The sequence below is a fragment of the Homarus americanus genome, unplaced genomic scaffold (assembly GCF_018991925.1).
Source record: "Homarus americanus isolate GMGI-L3 unplaced genomic scaffold, GMGI_Hamer_2.0 scaffold24588, whole genome shotgun sequence".
NCBI classification, from domain to species: Eukaryota; Metazoa; Arthropoda; class Malacostraca; order Decapoda; family Nephropidae; genus Homarus; species Homarus americanus.
The window spans coordinates 37,120-59,197 of record NW_024741343.1 but is presented as its reverse complement, the minus strand read 5'-3'; the positions used below and the strand labels follow the sequence as shown (position 1 = coordinate 59,197).

The 22,078-nt window shown below is 36.0% G+C and overlaps 1 protein-coding gene across 14 annotated transcripts in view; it reads left to right on the top strand.

The window, feature by feature from the left end:
* LOC121875856 (heterogeneous nuclear ribonucleoprotein Q-like) overlaps positions 1 to 16,181 on the top strand; it is an 82,062-nt gene extending 65,881 nt beyond the window's left edge. For 13 of the 14 annotated variants that reach the window (XM_042380572.1, XM_042380573.1, XM_042380566.1 and 10 more), the window contains 4 exons: positions 10,291 to 10,361; positions 11,234 to 11,376; positions 12,360 to 12,525; positions 12,705 to 16,181. In XM_042380572.1, coding sequence (XP_042236506.1) covers positions 10,291 to 10,361; positions 11,234 to 11,376; positions 12,360 to 12,525; positions 12,705 to 12,904 — 580 coding nt within the window. In that variant the 3' untranslated portion in view covers positions 12,905 to 16,181. Of the gene's footprint in view, positions 1 to 10,290; positions 10,362 to 11,233; positions 11,377 to 12,359; positions 12,526 to 12,689 lie in introns of all 14 variants that reach the window. The other variant, XM_042380574.1, reaches the window with a different exon arrangement.
* Positions 16,182 to 22,078: the final 5,897 nt, after the last annotated feature.

Sequence of the window (22,078 nt, the reverse complement as noted above, 5' to 3'; positions counted from 1 at the left end):
AACAAGTTAGACGTAAATATGAAACACCCTATTATTGTGCAAGGGGTTTCTTCATCATCAATCTGAAAAGGGATGGAGATATAGGACAGCAAATTTTAGTAGAAAATTAGTGACTAATGGTAATATTATATTTCAACAACCTTTAAGTATATTCATGTTGCAAGTTAAGACACAAACAACCCATATACTGCAAACTCAGTATAGTAAGATTCCGCTGAGCAAGTACAGTACCTGGTGAACGAGAATTCTGTTTGAAGAGCATAATGTTTTGTTTGAGCCCTAGCTGGGCTAGTGCACTCATAGATTCATTTACTATACTGTACGTACTCTTTGGTGAAGACTGTGGCATAACCCAATTTGACTAGCCAATGAGTAGATAACATAGTGGCATTTTGTTTTCAGGGTGCAACGCAGGGCAGTGTCACACTTTCATCACCCAGGAAGCATTATAAATTCTAACAAATGTAGAAAATATAAAGTGTTTAGTATCAATGATCATTTTGCTTCTAAGATGCTAGTAGTGGCATATGCCTGCCAGTTGACTTGACTTTACTTTTCATCCTACTTTTTCATCTTTCTATGTTTCAGCTCCAAGTTAATTAGCATACTGTATATGAATATGAAATAAGAAGATAGAATAATGTTATTGCATTTTGTTTATGTAAAACTTGAGTAAACAAAGAAAAATTGGGCCCACTGGCTTGACTGGTAATGTGTGATATAGTGCATGACTTACTACACAGAGTACATTTGTACAGTACTTAGTATTTAGAGAGGAAAAAAAATAATTTAATTTAACTTCTCTTAAACAGTTATAGTCTTCATAGTACGATATGTGGTAAACTTCTTATGTCGTTGGGGATTGAGAGGTGCCTGATAAAAATTTTTTTCGATTAGTTGAAAATCACTTTTAAGATCCCCCAGTAAATCCTACACTGCACAGTGCTACTGGTTGACCTCGCAAATTTGTTTGAGTAAAACAGACTTCTTTAACACTTATTCCTCTATATAAATGATGTGGCTTAGAAATAAAGAATATATAATATAAAACTATAAAAAAAAAAAAAAATGAGGGGCAGGGGTGTGTATGTGTGGGAAGTGAACTACACTGACTCGCCAACCCACCTGTCACATTTATTGTTATGTGTAATGAATACCTTTAAAAGTTTTTGAAAAATCATTACAGTTCTGTACTCTAATGTGGCTTATAAAAGAAGAAAATATAATATAAAACTAAGAAATAAGAAAAATTATGAGCATTTGTGTGTACTTGTGGGAACTGATCATGTGTGTGTAGGCGGTAGGCTATGACTACATTACTGACTCGCCACTCCAGCTGCCTTGTATATTGTTACGTGTAATGAAACTTAAAGTTATTGAAAAGTCATTGCATTACTCTAATGTGGCCTAGAAATAAAGAAAATGTAATATAAAACTATAAAATAAGAAAAATCAGGAGTGTGGGTGTGGAAGTTGTGGGCTATGACTGTGTAGCCATGATCCCCCTCGATGTGACGTCATTGATGTCGTGGTATACACAGCGCAGAGTGGCAGCCACACATCTGTGAGTTAGCTGGCTGACTGCTTCACTTAAATGGGTTGCATTGTTACTATCTGTTAATGTCATACCTGATAGATATGAAGATTTATAGATTCTGTAATTTTCCTTTTTAAATTTTTATTTATTAACATCGCTGGGGGTATTGTTGCCATGTTAGACTCATCACTGAAGCCTTACCAGGCCGAGCTGTGAGGTTTTATGGTTATTTCTCAACTTGTATTTTTTTTTTTTTTTTTTTTATAATATACTGTACAGTACTTGGTTACATGCACACATTCCTACATACAGAATGTGCGAAAAATAATAATTTTTTCATGGATCAAAAACATAGGGAATAAACGTTTCTTTGTGCACCGGCCAGAGTTAGCCCGCTGGGGGAGGGGTATGGTTTTTCAAATTCTTAATTTCGGTTAGATATAAGTAATTTCATTATTATTATTAATACTCGTTACATGCTCACACAATCCTAAATACGTAATTATCAAAAGGTCAAACAATAAAGGGAATAAACATTTCCATGCACATGAGTGAGCGGGAGGAGGGAGGGTGTGTGGCTGGGGGAGGGAGGCTTTGCTCCCACCCCTCCACCACCTTCTGATTGAGATGGCCAATATATATATATATATATATATATATATATATATATATATATATATATATATATATATATATATATATATATATATATATATATATATATATATATATATATATATATATATATATATATATATATATATATGTATATATATATATGTATATATATATGTATATATATATATATATATATGTATATATATATATGTATATATATATATGTATATATATGTATATATATATATGTATATATATATATGTATATATATATATATATATATATATATATATATATATATATATATATATATATATATATATATATATATATATATATATATATATATATATATATATAAAATAATACCTGAACTATGTAATTTAATTTATGATGAAACATACACCATAATAGGCTCATTATGAGCATACTGTATAATAATGAATTAAAAAAATTTGCAATCGTGGCCATGGCCAAGCAGCCACTTTAATTTTTTTTTTTGGTGGTGGGGGCTAATTCAAGTATCATCTCGTATCTATTAGCTCTCTTTAAGCCCATATCAAATATGGTTAGATCACTGTACAGTATCCCCATTAAAGACAATACAGGGCACAGTATATATACTTTAATAATAAATGAGGTACTATATTTTATTTTTATTTTTTTTATGAACTGTCAATAATGTATATCATTGCATATAAGGAGATTTGTTCCTGATGATGTAAGTGAAGGGTACAGGTATTTATAAACATAGATAATTATAGTAATGTATCCTTGCTAATAAATGAATAACAAAAACAAAATCTATGATGAATGACTGTCGTTTGATGAACGAGTGTGAGACGCAGTGCGTGGGTGGGTGGGCAGGAAAGTGGCAGAGGATATCATGCTGTTCTACTCTGGCTCACCGCCTAAATCATAATTTCAGTGTGGGAAATGACTACCCTAAGGGTTGGGAACTGTTAATCTGTGGAAGTTATACATTTGTATTTCACTTACAAATACTACACACATACAGTGTTTCAGAACTTTCAGACTTGCCATCCACCTTATGTGTTTTAGAATGGTACAGGCTATTTAGAAGTTTAATTAGAGAAATCTCCCTTAAAATTACTAACCAGTTTTGTCTTGCGGAGGTTTGAATGCCTTAAAGTATATCCATTTTCTTTTAAAACTTAGTGATTATTCTTTGTTTATAACCTAATGCCTTGATGTTAGGGAACTTTTGTCCTGTACTCACTAAGCCTAGCATGACCCACCTGTCCTCATGTCAGTTTTATGTAAGGGGTTTTGTGGATGTTTATTGATGATGTCTAGTCCCACCACAATGTGAAGCCAGGGGCTCATTGTATATTTACTGTACTTGATTGGATTAACATTCTTGAGTCACCCTTGGGGTATACTATACAGAGTTCATTGGGGGGTATCGGTGAATTGGGACAAGGCATATTAGTGAATGTGTATTTTTTACTGTACCCTCCTACTTGATTAGGCTTGTCAGCTTGAGCCCTCTCTCACTCTTGTCTTTCTTTACATAGTTTGATGACCAAGCCCAGAAAAGGTTAAGTTGATGTTTTAAGGGTTGAAAGTCACAAGTTCAGCTGGAATGGATCAGTCTTAAATTGTGTGTATCTTCCTCAAAGTTCAAGTGTTGCTGGGATTTTGATAGGAGCTCATCTGTCTGAATTTTCAAATGTATGGACATGAAGGTTAATAAAACAGGATTTAGGTGGAAATTTGGGAGAATTCCTCAAAACTGTGTTTCAGAACATAAGATTCTGGGAAATCTGAAGTTAGGTTAAGTGTTACAGAAGAACACAATTCAGAAATCAGGGCTTTTCCCCATTTGGGTAAAATATCTCTTCCTGTGCTTAAAGTTGTAGGAGGCTAATGGGTAATTCTTGTCTTAATTTAGCTGAATAATTTAATTCTAGATATTACATTTGGTATGTCTTAGTATTCAGCTGATAAAATGGGGCTTAGGAAAGGACCTGTGATCCACATATATTTATTTTAACCGTGGAAGTTTTCATGTCCCAATTCATGAAGTTTACCAGAAAATTGTAATTTTGAAGCCTAGAAAATTTTCAAGTTGAAGTATTTCGTCTGGTTTGAAGGTGGTTTTAAGAGTACATTAAATTTGAAGTTTTTAGGAATCATCTTGATTTTTTTTAAAGAAAGATAGTTATGCATTGTTTTTCTAGATGATTGCCTAGTTTTGATCCTTTTTGACATGCAGATAAGAAAAATGTGGAAGGATTATTTAATGAACTTGGAAAAATTGAAGCTTACTTAGCCAGGATATTTAGTGATCAAGTTTGATTCGATTGCCTTTGTGATAGGAGAAAGTTTTACCTAACCTAAAGCAAGTTCCTCATCTCACAGAGAGTTTATAGAATTTAATCTTTACTATGTCTTGCTAAAGTGAGTAATCTCTGGACTGTACTTAACATTTACACACAATTGCAGGATCTCAATTGTTTCTTTTACTGTTGACAACACAACATACATAATGTGTGTTTCTCACTCTTGACTTATTTATGTTTTTTGGTATTATTTGTGGTTATTGTTTTTATTATTACTATTATTTTATTTATTGTAATTTTTATTATTTTTTATTGATTTTTATTAATTATTATTGTTGTTGTTGTTGTTGTTGTTGTTGTTGTTGTTGTTGTTGTTGTTGTTTGTAGTAGTTGTAGTATTCCCCAGGCCCTGATGTGGGTCAGTGACCTGTGCCCGGGTAAGCTAATCCACGTAAAAAAATAATAACAACAACAATAATAATAATAATAATAATAATAATAATAATAATAATAATAATAATAATAATAATAATAATAATAATAATAAAAAGATCATGAGAACAAATGTCTGTTAGAAGGAAGTTAAAAAATAGGTTTGTTCTTTTTCTTTATGGGCTAAAACTTGTATGGAATGATGGAGGAACAAAGAGATGTTTGCTTTTGGTAATCACCTGGTAGCCCATTAAAAGTAATTTGTTAATTTGAATGGATATATTAAATATTTTGTAGAGTTCCCTTTCTTCAGATGGGTTAGTTTTCAAGAGTTTGGTCTTTGACTTTAAGAGGCTTACATATTAACTTAAAAGCAGCTTTTACTATATACAGTGGTCCCTCGGTTAACGAAAATAATTAGTTCCAGAAGGTCGTTCATTAACCGAAAATTTCGTTAACCAAAACCATTGTTTCACTGGGATTTTGGGTAATCGGTTCCAGCTCACTGAAAATTACATACAAAGTAAAAAAAAAATGCAGTAAAGTACTCTTACTTTGAGGTGTGTATGTAGAAGGCTCCTGGTTGATGATGATGATGATGATGATGATGATGATGGGAATTAGAAGTGGGGGTGGAGGAGAAGGGAGAAGAGAAGGAAGTGGGGGTGGAAGAGAAATCACCCCATGCTTGGTGCTGTCATTTCACCCATAAAATTTTAATTTCACTAGGTGTAATTCAAGATTATATTCTTTAAATCAACACTGCACTATATTTTGTCAATATGTTAAATAAATTTCAGAATGACCAATAATTGTAATGTAAAAACGTAAAAATACTCTGTTCAAGAGACCCACAAGCAAGATGTTTCCTCCACTGAACAGAGATACAAACTGAGGCTTTGGTGGGTGAGTGAAGTGGCTGATGGGCACACCAAAAACTAAATCCCTGTACTGCAATTATGTTAAATAAGTGTTAAAATGACAAAAAAAAAATTAATATAAAACTTGGAAAATTATTGAATAGTACAACCTTCTTGATATTTACTCCAATTTTAACGAATGTAAGCCCTAGAAACAATTTTAACGAATGTAAGCCCTAGAAACGATTTCTGTATTGGCGGACTAATCTTCCAGCTGGTGAGCAAGCCAAAGCATGTCGAAACATTTTCGTAAGAATTTCGTTAACCGAATTTTTGTTCGTTAACCGAAATGAAGATTCTTATAGAAGGTAATTCGCTAACCGAAATTATGTTAACCGAGGCGCTCGTTTACTGAGGGACCACTGTATTTACTTTCTCAATAATGTGGGAACCAAAAGTGAGGGGGTATTATGTTCTTTATAGATTACATGTTTATAGGAACATTTACCAAAAAGCAGGGTTCTCCCAGGTCTCTTCCTTTGTGAGAAGGAAAAATGTGAATCTTCAGAATAGACATTAGATCCAAAGTCATGGATTCTTTCTTTGAGTTTTAATCTGAAGATAAATTTGTGATTTTATATGGTTTTCTATCTACCATTGCCCCCACCCCCCTCCCTGTCTATCAGGAATGTCCCTGGGGGTTGAATGCATCTACCTAGAATTATAAATGATGGAAATAGATTGACACAGTATATTTCTTCTCCTTTGAATGCCGATAGTAAAGAAACAAAAACAGATTGTTGGATTTACTACAACAGCTCCCTTTTGACCTAGTAGAATTTCATTTCCCATTCTTGTTAAACTTTCCAAAGCCTCTTCAGAATCTTTCTCTAACACAAGTCAGGGTGGGGAGGGGGATGTTTCTCATTGTTTGAACTGCCTTAGAAGTGGGGTGGTTAGTGTGTAAGTGCTTCATATTACTAGTCCATAATTTATCTCAGCACCTAGCAGTTTTGTGACAGCCCTGGTCAATGGGGGGGGATAAAATTTCAAGCCATGTCAGTTAACCCTTAAACGGCAGTTAAGGATTCTCTAATCTTCCCACATAAGTGCAAAAATTGGAATGCAAGGTTCATGAAGCATCCATTGATGCTGGCTGCTGTCCCTATAGCTAACATCAATTGATGTTGGGTGCTATTTAAGGGTTTTGGGACTAATAATATTTGGGACATGCATGCTCCCTCAGTTCATGGTTTGAATGATGTTTCAACTTAGTCAACCTGGTTGCATTCATTGGACATACTGTATGTCCATCATGACTAAAGCAGCTTGTTGGTGTCTTGACAGTTTTATTAAATCCACCATGCATAAAGAACTTCCATCGCAACTACTGTATTCTCGTTATCAGATATTTGGTTGGCATCTCATCTCAGAACCACATGGTAATGGGAGGAGAGCATTTACCAGCAACTGTGCTCCTCACTTAACGGATTTATTCCTAAAATGATTCCGACATTGCCACATGTTAGGACAGGTCACCGAGGGGTGGAACACCATACCTGTGAGCAACTGTGCCTGCTACCTCCCAATTCCAATTGGTTTTAGTTTGGAGAGATGCTGGATTTCAGTGTGATGTACTGTATATGGTTATCAGTGGTGGATTGCTCCTGAAGTCCCATTTTTTAACAGTGGGGACAGGGCAAATCAGCATCCCCCCTTCCTCCTTTTGGGATGCTTAGGTGATTTGGATCCAAAAGGAGGATCCTTGTGGTTTAATCTTGTACTGCATTCATTGTAAAAAAACAGTGGGGGTGGACTGTGAGCTTATGGATTGCAGCAAAACACTGTATCTTCAGCTTTCTTCCTTGTTTGTGTACTTTTGGCACGGGATTACTTAACCTTTGGAAGTCTGGTATGGAGTTGAAGGATATACATATTAATTTTTTAATTCATGTGAGTTTTAGATTACAGTCAATGGATGCAACTGGGAGGTAAACTTATTTGTCACATTAGTTTTTAGTTAGTAATATCTTGAGTCTCAGACCTAGATCTAGAGGCTTAGTTTTGGACTCGGTTTTGTACTGTAATGTGATTTCAGGATCTATCCTTCATTATGCATGAAAAATTCTTAGAGATGTTCATGACATGAAAGGCAATATACTATGCAAGAATCTGATCTGGTGATCGTAATGCAGTATACAGAATTTTCTGAAACAAGAAGCTGATTGGTGTATTATTATTAACACTTCAGAGTACATAAAAGAAAATTGAATTATTAACTGATGACTTGACAACACTGTACATTAATAGATTTTTAAACAAAGATTTGATCTTCAACAATATTGCATTATATTATTGAATAAGAAACTGATAGGCAGAAAACAATGCAGTCCTGTACAGGTAAACCTCGAGATACAATGGGGTTAGTTTTCTGAAAAACCCATCGCTAGGTGAATTATCGTAAATAGGGAGCAATATAACATGGGGTTCAATAGGATACGTTTCCAGCCAGTCCCCAAACACACATGTATCACCGACCAAACAATTCCTACAATACAACTATCAGTACAAAACAATTAAACAACACTCGTCACATCCTGAAGAATAAGTCTGGCCATCATCACATGTCCCCTACGAGGCTAAGGGTACTTTTGTAGGTGGAGTGGAGACGTAACTCTGACTCCCACACAGCCTCTGGGGAGTCTCATGCTGCTTAACAATGTCAAACTTCACCTCAGATACATGGTTGTCTTGGGTGCCTTGGCCTTCCCAGACATTTTCAAAGTTACATTACTCACTTCACAGTCACAAAAACAGAGTAAAGGAACTTGTCGCAAAAACAGAGCGAACGATAAAAAAATTGATAGCAGTCGACACTGCTCACATTTTCAAAACAACAGTCGATATACCTTTCAGTGACAAAAACACAGAAAATTTCACTTCACAGTCACTATAACACAGTTTCATTCTAAATGTTCGTGCTGTCCTCTCACTTTATTAAAAAAAAAAAAAAACTGATGATAAGTACAATGTATGATGCTGGCTGATAATCATGGAGATTGGAGCCATGCAATGGCGGGTTTACGATCGACAAACAAACAAGGCTGGAGTGCGCAGGTTGGCCGTGTGGTAGCGCATGGGTAGGCTTACAGTTGAAGGTAGGGATGCGTCATGCATAGGGTTAAATATTGTTTCCTTATAAAATGTTACTGTCTCGACGTAGAAAAATATACAGTAATTTACATTGCTGGAATGTCTGTAAGACAGCGATTAATGTGAATTTATGCAACCCATAGTTTGACTAGAGATAAAAGGAAAGAAAATCCAGCCAGTGGATATTGATATCGACTTTTTTTTTTTTTTTTTCACGGGGAATAGCCCACCCGGACACAGGTCATCGACCCACAATGGGTCCTAGAGGGCGAAAAAAATAAGAAAAGGCAATTAAAAATAGAAAAGAAAAAGATTATATTAATCTACACCACGAAGATTCTGGAAAACCACCTTTTTGAAGTGAAACATTGTTTGCATATGGAAACACAGAAGAAGGCAGAGCATTCCACAGTTTGGCTGTGTGGGGAAAGAAGGATGTACTGACTGAATTACTCAGAATAGGCAAACTGTATTCCAAACTTTGCCAATAAATTTGTTAACCGTAACTAAATATTGTTAAAGCAAGTTGTTTTGATCGTATATAGCGAGATGGTCTTAATTTATAACCATCATTAAAGTGGGGTATTGCATCTCAGGATATCGTATCTCAAGGTTTGCTTGTACTGTATATTACAAAATAGGGACCTGAACAGCTTATAGCTGACATTTATTGCAAACAGTTGATCAAGTGAAAAAATTCTGTGTACAGTACCAATGTTAAATAAGAAACAGATCAGCTAGCAACATTGCAGTCTATGCTTTTATAATGGGAAATGTGATCTGATTCCTGAAAAAAAGTTTGCAAAAGTTTTTTCAGGAATAGAACCCTTTAATAGATCTGGGAATGTCTGCATTACAATACAGTGTACAGTACAGTACAGTATTACTGAACAAAGAGCTGACCATGTGGCATTATAGTATTAAAGAAAGGGGTGATTACCTTACAAGAGTGTAATCCAGTGGTTGACTATGGAGTTCATCAACTAACAGTATTACCGTACATTGCAAAATTGGAAGCTGATCAGTTAATAGCATTGCTAAACCAACTTAGTATTTACAGCAGTTCATACATATCAGGTAAACATTTACACTGTACAGTATTTAAGTTTACATTGATTTCTAAATAGAAAATTGCAGTAATTAATCTTGCCCTTTTCCTTCCTGAAACGCATTAAACTTCTCATTTATTATTTTATCTGTACAGTATGTTTAGCATAAATTATTGTTTTAAAAGAGAAGAAAAATGCTACACATTTACACTGAATAACGCCAAAATAACACAAGTTAATTAATTTTCACGTTGAACACAGCAATATTGTAGGGATTATTTCTTTTTTGTTTTTAGCTAAAATATTTTATTATTTACTTTCTCACATATTGCAGGATGCCTGTGCCCCCGGCCATGCTGCGTGGCGGGCGGGGAGGGGGTCGAGGGGGCGGTCGCAGTGACTATGGTAAGTGGTGGAACTATTACAACTATTACTGGGGTCCAAGACCACAAAAGAACACAGGATACAACTATTACTGGAATAACTACAGTTGGTACTATTGAGTTGCTCATCAATATGGGACCAGAACATCAAGTACTGTAATTATCATTTTCAAATAATGGTGCTGAGAGTTGTATATATGACTGTCCCAGTGATAATGCTGTGCTTGTTTATATTGCCATTTTGAATTACAAGCCTAATGATCTCACTCCTTTTTGGGAGTGTTATTACTCCTGTTTATAGCCACTGTTGACAAGCTCTACTTAAGAACTTTATTTTTTGGACAAAGTGATAGACTAGACATTAAGGTACAGGGACAGAACCCTGTATTAATGGAATAGACAAATTGAGCTTAATATTGCTCATAAATATTTAACTATATGCATGGATTGGCTTGTTTTGTTTGTAATTTTTTCTTATGTTATATTGGCAATACTTGCTAAAAGTAGTTGTGTATGAAATTTTATGTTAACTAAATTTGAAGACTTCCCTGTATCATAATATATGAAAAGAATAAACTAGTTGTCATGGAATTGACTTGCTCTTCTTCCCTTCAACTTCCTGGCCCCAATTGCTTTTCAGAGGTACCTGGTAGTGGTCCTTTGAAGATGCAGTTTGTGCAGTTGTCTCTTGATACTCTGGCTTATTCGTTGCCTTCTTTAGTTACAAGTATAATGTGTACAGACACTTGTCCTGTAAATCACCTCAACAGATCATTTTTTATTGATTAGTTCTTCCCGGCATGCCCTCTTTAGTATATAAAGTATATTTGATGTTAGTAAGAAATTAAATTTTTACTGTTACTAGCTATCAACAACATTTGGTATTATTTCTAGATTATGATTACGACTATTATGGTTATGGCGATTATCAAGGTGGCTACAGTGACCCGTATTACGACGACTATTACCGTTACGAAGATTACTATTACGATTACTCCCCGTATCCTATGGGGCGTGGTCGCACCAAATCAGTGCCGGTGGGTCCCAGTGTCCATTCTCAGTTACTGTAGTATTGAAAGTGTCATTACATGGCGTGGCCTCACACTCCATACCAGTGCCTGGATGTTGAGGCTTGTCTAGTGGGGTCAGAATCCATCTCCAGAGTCGTCTTCTTGTGGCTGCATGACAAATAATTTCCTTATGACATTTGAAAAGTTGAGAGCATGTTTCTTTATTCTTGACTTTGCCTTACTAAGTGATAATCTTGTGAGATATTTATATACTGATAGGTTTCAGAGCAGGTTTTACTTCAGCAACTCAATTAATTTCTTTGTTGGCAGTGTTTATTCTTAGAGTGAAAAAAAGAAAAGAAAAAAAAGAGGAGCAAAACTATGCACTATATACAGTACTACTGATCTAAGACAGTGGGTTACACTATGCAAGTAGTTTCTATGATTTTATCCAAACATACTCAAATCTTCCCTAACTGGCAAAAATGGATGATTGTAAGATATTGTGGTGACAAGAAGTGTGTGCAAGAAGTCTAGGTGTTTAGAAAGGTTTGTTTCAAGCATTTGGGAGCTGTGGAAGTGTGAGGCCACGTTTTGTTGGGTCCCATGCCTGAGCCAGCATACCAGCAGCTCGGGGCTATGGTGGCTAAAACATGGCCGGGAAGAAGATTAACGATTCTCATGATAATAATTGTATGGTGATAAAATACATAATAGCACTGCAGACTGAGTAGTCCACCAACAATCACTACTTGGTACCATGCCCCGTGCCGTACCATTCCTGGTGCTAACTTGTCCCCAGTTATCCCTAGAACCCCGTCATGCACCACACCTCTGGCTCAGGGATGGTGACTCGTACTTTGCTTTAGTATTTATAGAGCCTTTTGAAGCTTGCTGCATACTTGCTATCATAATGCTTTCCTCATTATCGAAGTCCCAGTTTTACCTTGAACATAACTGCATTGTTGAGGGAGGTTGACCACTGATTGTGGGTTGCCTTGTGCTTTCAGGCTGGCCGTGGGTATGGTATGGCGAACCGTGGCCGCGGCGCTGTCCCCTCCCCCCGTGGGGGGCGGGGTATGGTGCCCCGAGGGGGGGCCATGGGGGGGCGTATGACTCGGCCGCCGCGCGCGGGGCAGGGGTTCAGAGGGTCCGCCAGGGGGGCAAATCTAGCAGGTGAGTCTTGAGCCGTCACTCCCTTGTATCTTGTGCCTACACCACCAACACTAAAAGATCATGTTTCATAGTGTGCCATCACTTGATGAGAAATAGGCCAGGGGAAAGCCTGTGATGCATATAATTCTTCCATTGTAGAGATCAGTCAGATAAGTGAGATGAAGCTTGATCCATTACAGGTAAAAGAAAGTTGGATGGCGGGCACCAGAACGAGGGGGACTCAAAGAGACGGTTCCAGAACACCGGTGCTAGCTGGGGGAACCAGCCTATCCCACAGCAGCCGCTGAGCTCATACAGTGGGGCCAACGGCAGCAAGTACGGCGGGGCAGGCGGGGACCAGCAATGGTACCACGACAGCTATCCACAATCGTGGAGCTGAGGTGTAAGCGGGTGGGCCGCCAGCACCAGGTGTAGAGGGTGGGGCGGGGGCATGGCGGGGCACAACTCCACTAAGTACAGTATGTTGGTCTGTCCAAGAAAGCTTGTTCTCAGGCACAGAAGGACATTCCTGCCACTTGTATGTATGGGAGAAGTATCGGTGCTAGCATCGGATACAGGGCCCATGGATGATGGCCGCCCCACCAGTGCTGCGTCAGTGGGGCCTGGAGAGGGCCGGCTGCCAATTCCTGGTCGTACTTTTGTTTGGCCAGGGTGAGGAGCCGCAGTCCACCCCACCAGTGAGACATGTACCTGAAAAACATCTCCACCATACCCAAACCCACCAGGTCAGTTGGGTAATAAAACATAACTAAATCTAGTAGGAGGAAGTCTCACAAGAGTGCTGCTCTAAATTTAATCACTGTTAACCACTAGGATGAAAAAAAGCCAAACTGTGTTCATAAAATTTCAATCCAAGTGGTTTTAATGAGCAGGCTGTTTTATTCCCGCTTACTTTGTGTTTCACATGCAATCTTCTTGTCTTTCAATAAAATCTAAAGGAATAGTTCCCATTACAAACCTCTAATATGTCCAGCAGTTTGCCCCCCTAGTTCTGGAGACTAATCAATTCAGTGGAAATGGTTAGTGGAAAAATAGCTGCCCAAATTCCTGTATTAGAATTGATGTCAGTGCTACAACAGCAGTACCATTTCCTATTATTCAGGTGTGTCCATCAATAAAGATTTTGCCTTCCTCTTCTTCATGAAGTATATGATACAAGGTCATTCATAAAAGGGGAAATTGCCAATGGAATTTTCTTGTTTATTAGCATTTATAAGCAATTTACCAAAGTTATAGCAGCATCAGCATCAGAACCTTCCATCCAGTTTGCCCCATATTACACTGTTTATACATATTTTTTTCCCCAAAAGGCGGTCCTGCATGCACATTTCAGTGACCACACTATTTTCTTTTGGTATCCCTAAATGCTGTGTCCACTGAATAACTCTTGAACCTTGCTACTTGATTTGTAGTTCTTAGTTGGCATTAAGCAGATGCTCAGTGCAAGATTGATTCAATGCTCGTGAACATATTGGAATGTTGTCAGAAACCAATTCAATGGAACCCAATAATTTAAGATTTAACCCATATAGGTATTGCAGTATTTGTGAATTTAAGCATGATTTTTATGGATTTTCTTATGTACTAATTAGAAATATCCATATCCAGTGATTGTAGACTGGTTGAGGTGATTGTTGTAGATTGATTGGTCAGAAATTAAATTTGTTTGGAAATGTACATATCTGGATGCAAATGTTACTCATGCGATCTGTGGAAGGGTGACCAGTGTATGAGACACACATTGCCAGTCACAGGGAAAGATTTGGTGTGTTTGGATGACAAAGCAGTTATCTTTGGTGGAGATTGGACCAACTGGCTGTGACTAACTTGCGAAGACTTGAAATGTAGAGTTTATTGTGTGTGTTATCTAGGGGCTGTCAAACAGAGAATATCTGGGAACTGAAATTTTGTTTTCGGTATTCCAGGTTCTCGAGTCCTTTAGGACAGATTGTGGTTCCTGATAATGAATTGTTGTATTCATAGTTATAAGAATTTCTTGTGATAAGTAAACCAGAGCTAGTTGATAGATGCTCCTTTTTTTTTTCTTTTTTTTTTCTTTTAATATTATTATGATAATTGGACTGCACTCTTGTATAAGTTGTGCAAAAGTTAATTTTTATAGGCTTCATTTAAGTCATATATTCTTTTAAAAAGTGTTATTACAAGATTTGAATTTATTATTATAAGTTTGATTAGGTAAAAAAAAATATGTATTCTTAAACAGTTATCTATTATGCTCATTTGATTGGCAGTTTACATAGCAAAGGCAGTTTTATTATTATTATTATTATTATTATTATTATTATTATTATTATTATTATGTATTGCTACACCTGTATCATTACAGGTGAGAGTATATTAGGTTGCAGTAAAATTGAATTGGATCCTCAAGTTTCTAGACTTGTGATGACCTTGGACCAGACTAAATATACTACATACTGAGAATTGGCACTTGAATGAGTTAGATTTGGCTCATATATGTCTGTTATAAGTTGAAGGTGATTTAGTGGAAATTAGATGTATTTTTAGCTAATGCCAGATGTGTAAATTGGGTTTGCCAGTTGTGGTGTCAGCTACATGTATGGTAAAAAAAATATATATATATTAAATAAAGAGTAACGGAAGGAAAAAAATAAGTTAAAAAAGACCATACATAAGTTTGTGATGTGACCCCGAGGCCTGCTGCAGCACCCCACCATATCAATCAATATTGGGAGGTGGGATGTTGTTCATTGCATGTTGAAATGATCACATTATCCACTCTTACATACTCAACATACCTGAGCATTAGTCATTGTTTTATGTGTTTTCCTGCATAGTGAGTGGGTAATGTTGACAAAAATTGTTTATAAATCAGAGTGTTTAAAAAATGTTTAAAGCTTTTTAAGTTGCATATATGAGAAAAATATAACATTTACCTTACTCTTGTAGCTATGGACAACACACTGCGCTTCATTTTATGATCATTATTATATTTTCTAAAGTGTATAGTAAAAAAAAAAGACATATATTCAAAAGTGTATAGTAAATATTCATTAACATAGATATATTCTAAAGAATATAGTAAAATTTTCTCAAATATATTGTTGTAGTATTCTGGGACATCATAAGATATTGAAAGTGCATGCCATGTAATGCTAAAGAATATGACTCATTAGTTATTTCTAATGAACCATTTTTAATATTGATATGCCATCAAGCAATGGTAGTAGGTTTGCAGTTTGTATAATGATAATGACTAGTAATGGTCATCAACAAGTATGTGTTTGTTTTTGATCATTGGAGTTGTTGACAATGCATTATCTGCAGTAGTATTTTAATTTTCAGACAAAGACTTGCCTCTTCAGTAACTTATGTTCAGCCAATTTCGATACGGCATATATTAAGTATGGACACTTGACTTTGGTAGGACATTTTCCTTTATTTTATCTACCGTACCGTCGATCACACAACGTCCACAAAGATTTGTTAAAGAGTTTGTCAGGAGATATTGGTGATGTATGCGTGTACTGTACACTGTAAGGTTAGTATGTTCAAGAGGTGGTTGCCTTAGCCAAGAGGACTGAAGGGAGGTTGTACCACAAGCTGGATCTTGGGAGTCCGAGACTCGACTGTACCCAGTGATTGAATGGAAGTAAAGGAGATTTCCATTGGTTTATGTTTTTTGTTTTCAACCTTTTATTGAATACCTTCTATATGAAGAATTATACAGAAGTTGATAAGTTATGAAGATGGTTTTTAAAGATATCTACATATATATTATTATTATTATTTATTGTTTTTGTTTTTTTATATAATTAGTGCTGTTCTAGTACACTAGATAGTATTATCTCTCATATTGAACATTTTCAGTAAGTTATGAATTCAAAGGATTTTAGCAGAATTTTTTCTTCAGTTGCTAATAAGCAGGGACTTACAGAATCCTTTCTCTTTTTCTTACAGGATCCTTTTTTTAATACTGTACTATATTGTTTTCTTACCATTTAACATGTATCATTTATATTTTTACCGCTTATTTATTCTGTACGGTAAAGTGGTAGGAGTCAATTAATTTGTATGCTATACATTTTGTAAGGTTTTATTAATTCTAGTTCTAATTAAATTTTAGCAATCAATTTTCTCCCAGTTAATAGTGGCCTCAACAGAATAATCCAGTTTCTTCTAATACTTGTTTTACATGTGCTGTAGCCATTGTCTTGCAAATAAATTCCTGACAAGCTTGCGTGAAGGAGGTTGGGGACACCACGCAGACTGTGAGAGATGTTGGTTAACCGTCTGGGAACTTAGTATTTTTTTATGGTTTGCTGGCATTTGATATATTAAAATGACTAATTTTGGGTGTGTAAGTAAACTAAACAGTTTTGAATTCTTAATTCATATAAATTTTATAATTTTAGGCAGGGGAGACTACGATTGACAGGCGAGGGGGTATTGGACGGGCTATTGGGACTGTAGGAGCTTTGTTGGTAAATATAAAGCTAAATGTGAAGGAAATGGATGGCACATTATAATAATCATAAAATAAGGGTCCTCATCTATTACTCTTTTAAGCATGTAAATCTAAGATAATTTAGTGAAGGGAAAAATTACATCTATCCTTCTCTTCCTTCTTTCATGAATTACCCTGCTTTTATCAATCCCCTAACTCTCTGATGAAGAATTTGTATCACCTACCCCAAACAAGCGGACCTCCCCCAAGTCGACCATTTCTCTCACCATCCCACGTGACTTACCGCACAGAAAGGACCCAGTCAGGTGCAGGGGTTAGGTGGTGCAGCGGGTGATTTCTTCTGACCACAACTTTATAACATGTAGTTGGTAGTCTCATTGAGAGCTTTCCTGTTGGGTTTTATTTTCTGATTTTTAAAACATATCCCTCACAGCATGTGGCCATTCCCATCATGTACTTGCTTATAGTGCCACTAATTTCATTCGTGTTACCATAAAACATGTTCCAACTATGAATGCAGTTGTGGTGTTTGGTTTGATACTTAATCTTATCAGACAACAACAGATTATAAAGGTCCTAACAAATAGGATATGAACTTATACCAAAATGGAGAAGGGATGTGGAAACCACTGGTTTTGCTGATTTGTTTTCTGTTCCTCTTGTTATCCATTCAGGGTGGAGTGTGTTAAACACCTCTCACTACACAGTCTTGAGTCTTGGCCTATATTCTTCACATTTGTTTTCACAGTACCAATTATCTCTCTTATTGGTAGGTGTCAACAGATCTTAAAAATATTACTTTAACACTTGCATCCTTAAACCATAATCCCTTCCTCCCTTTCTAAATCTTTATTAATGATGTTTGGATTAATGCTTTATTGCCCATATCCCATTCTCATGTTACTTTTGTTACCTTTCTGCCTTTGTTTTCCTATATCTTTTCATTGATTTCTGCTTTTTTTGCTTTCTGAATTATTTTTCCAATGCGTCCATTTACATAAGTTAATTACCATTACAGGCATCCCCCAGGTAACGGAAGGTTTCCGTTCTTGAAAATCTTTCCGTATCGCTAAACCATTTTACTCATTGCCACCCATTATATAAGTTGAGATGCATTCCTAAGGAAAAGTTTTTGGTTCAAAAATGTAAAGCAAGCATACACATGAATGAGAATAGACACATACAATGATTCATTCATAATGTAACATGACAATAAATGCACATTCTTGAATTTAACTCAACAGGAACTATGTTGAGTGCTGCAGGAGGTGGTGAGGTGAGGTGGTGCAATTGTTGTTACTGGGAGTTACCTCCTTAAAACATCTAGTTAAATGTTCAACGCAATTCCTTTACGGAATATTTTATCACTACTGCTTTCACTTGAGCTTGATGGTCTTTTTCCACTCATTTTGAGGAAGGACACAACAGTCCTGAGCACAGCCATATAACTGAACACAAGTTGGGGAAAGAATTCTTAATGAGCAGTGCCATTGTTGTGGTTGCTGGCAACTGGGGAGGTGAGCGGCCTCCCGACCATCTTGTAGCTACCACCAACACAAAATAAATTCTATAATTTCTGCAAATTTCTTTGTTATACAGGTATGTCGTGATTTTTATATTTAAAAAACTTACCAAAATTCTGTTGGGGTGTGTTTTTTGTCCGTATCGCATTTATTTTTTTGTTGATTCCATAAAGGCCGAACTTCCATATTGCTGGGGTTGCCTGCGTTGTTTAAAAAAAAAAATATATATATATAAGTTGGGTATGCTATAACGAACGGATTCTACTACGAATATTCCTATAACGAACGGTTTTACCTATAAAATTGAGAATGCTATAACGAACGAAACTCCTACAACGAACATTATTTAAAAAAAATTTTTTTTTTTTTTTACTAATTTATTGTTTTTTATTACAAGTATTAATGATATTCTTTATTTCAGGGGTTACATGCATATTTATGCACTTTTACAATTTTTACAATTTTATATTATATTTTTCAGTGTTAAGTGGTTGTATTTGGGGGCCTGGAACGGATTAATCCTATAACGAACGAATGCTATAACGAACAAGGTTCTAGAACCAATTAGATTCGTAATAGCATACCCCACTGTATATATATATATATATATATATATATATATATATATATATATATATATATATATATATATATATATATATATATATATATATATATATATATATATATATATATATATATATATATATATATATATATATATATATACATATATATATATATATATATATATATATATATATATATATATATATATATATATATATATATATATATATATATATATATATATATATATATATATATATATATATATATATATATACAGTTAACCCTCACTTTACGCGGTCCCACATTCCGCGTTTCCACGTTTACGCGGTGCCCTGCCGGAACCCAGGATGCTCACATTCCGCGGTGCGTGTACCCCTTTACGCGGAGAGCGGCTGGCGAGCCGCGCCATTTTTGGATCCAAACCTCCCGCCATCCGCCATGTTGTGTAAGCTGCGCGAACATGGTGCGCACAAGGTCGCCCAGTCATCAAAACATTACCAGTTCTTCACCCGCCACCCACCACAGCCGGCCCAAGTCAGTGATAGTGATAATTATGGTGAGGATATGGATTTATATGGACTTTGGGGAGTTTGACAAAGAGGCCCTGCAAGCCTCTGTGGTGGATAGTGATACAATTGATACAAGTGACACAAGTGAGGGCCAATAATCTGCCCTCTGCCTCGGAACCAACCGCCCATCCCCGTGTGCCCAGCCATTTTTTCTACTAATGTAAGTGTTAAAAAACCTAATATTATTGATATTTCTCTTAATTATTAATTGTGTGTGCATACCATCATAAAGTTAAGATAATATTTTTACTACAACATAGTTGTGTGTCGTCAAAAAGTGGAGTTTGGGGATCGGCCCGGACTCCATTTCAATTAATCCCATATGTTATGTTATTCACTTTACGCTTTTCTCACTTTACGCGGGACCCTCCGGGTTACATTAACCGCGTAAAGTGAGGGTTAACTGTATATATATTTTCAATATGATGTACAATATTTCCATCATCCACCATAATGGTCCATGCAGTCAACTCCTACCTTCCTACCCTTCTATCAAATTGTAACCTTCAAGCTTCCATTTCAGTTGGGTTTCACTGTTTCTCCCATTTACCTGAAGTTCATTTGTAGATTTACACCCATTCTCCATGTGATCAAGCCATCCTGGCATTGTTCCCTTTTCCTTTTGAAATTATCACTTTTCTGTTGTGCAGTATTTGCTCGATTTAACGAACTAATTTGAGCCATCCCTTTCTGTTAAATAAAAATTTCTGATGAATCAAATTTCCATTATTTTTGCTCGATTTAGCGAACTAATTCACTTAATCGAGCGTGATTCCGTTAAATTCCACCTCTTGGCACGTGGGGTTTGTTTACATCAGCTCAGTCAGTGTCCTGCCACAGTGTGTGTTATTCACTGCTACCTCTTGGTTAATTAACTACTACTGTGCTTATACATCAGGCTGAAAGTCTCTCAGAAGTCTCAAAAAGGAAGTGGTGTGGGGGAGAAAGGCAAAAGAGTGCGGCTATCAGTTGGAAATACAGTAAAACCTCGCTAAGGCGGACTAATTGGGGGGGAGGGTCGTCTGGGAGAAGAGGTTGTCCACCTTAGACCAAATTTTTCCAAAAAGACTGCCATTTAAAAAAAAAAAAAAAGAGTACAACACCAATGTATCCAAGTTTTATGAAAGAAATGCATGTTTTTTAATCAAAATTAATTTTAAAAGGTAATGTACATGAAGTACTGTACACTTATTTTTAGTTCACTGATAAGGTCTTAGGCTTAACCTGCTCCTCACCCTTATAGATACCATACACTTTCCCAGGGGACATGGATATTGTTTAATTTTTCAATGATAATGCTAAAAAATAAGAATGCTATTGCAGCCTACGGTGAATGTACTAAATGTATAAAAACGATAATGACGAAAAACACCACAAGTACAGTACAGTACAGTATTTTATGGTAGGGAGTATTTAGGAAAAAACCTTTGTGTGTATTTTCCAACAGTAGCCATAGTATTCTTAAAGTAATATACAGTAGACAGTACCAGGAAATGTGAAGAATTAATAAAAATAATACCCCCCAAAAATCCTGTATCGCCAAACCAGTAAATAAAAGCCAAATTAAAGTTCAACGCAGCCGCCATTTGCATATTACTCCCCGTTTCACCAGAGTAACAAACATAAGCTGGCACGCCAATTCCCTAGCAATGCCCCCACCCCCCCATCACTCGACCGGCTAACTCGTGTGCAAAGAAATTTATACACGTATTCCCTTTATGTGTTTGCTCTTAAGACAATTATTTCTTTGACTTTTTTCACAATACTGTACAATGGTGTGTGCATGTAACTTGAGTAAAAATAAATGAAGAAAGTTGCATGTATCTACCCGAAAAAACGAGTTGAAAAACATCCATAACACCACAGCTTGGCCCAGTGGCCTGGTGGTTACAATGACTAGTTTAACCTGGCTACAATGCAACGATTAATCACTATTAAACACTATTATATCAGTAAACACTAATAATAACAGTAAATCCAGGGAAATATGGCAGGGAGGGAGGAGAGATACAACTGCAGACATTGTATGATAACAATAAGAAACATTGTAAATGAAATAATATTCCCAAAAACAACAATTTATAACTCGGGCACCTGTGTCCCACGTGCTGACTCCTTGGTCCCTTGAAATTTTGCAGACGTCATCGGAAAACAAATTTGGTCCTTTTTTATTTTTTCATTATTTTTAGGAAAATAATTTTGTCCGGCTTAAGCGATATCCGCCTTAGTGGGGTGCGCCTTAATGAGGTTTTACTGTACAGTAAAATACAAAATTTAAAACAATCTCCAAACCCACTAGTTTAAAGTAAGCCATGAATAAAGTTTCTAATGTTTTTATGTACATATCATGTGTGTGAGGTCTTTTCTTAGGTGTGAGTGTATTAATGGAATTAATCTCGATTTAGCAAACTAGTTCACCAATTTTTGGAGCGAAAAGT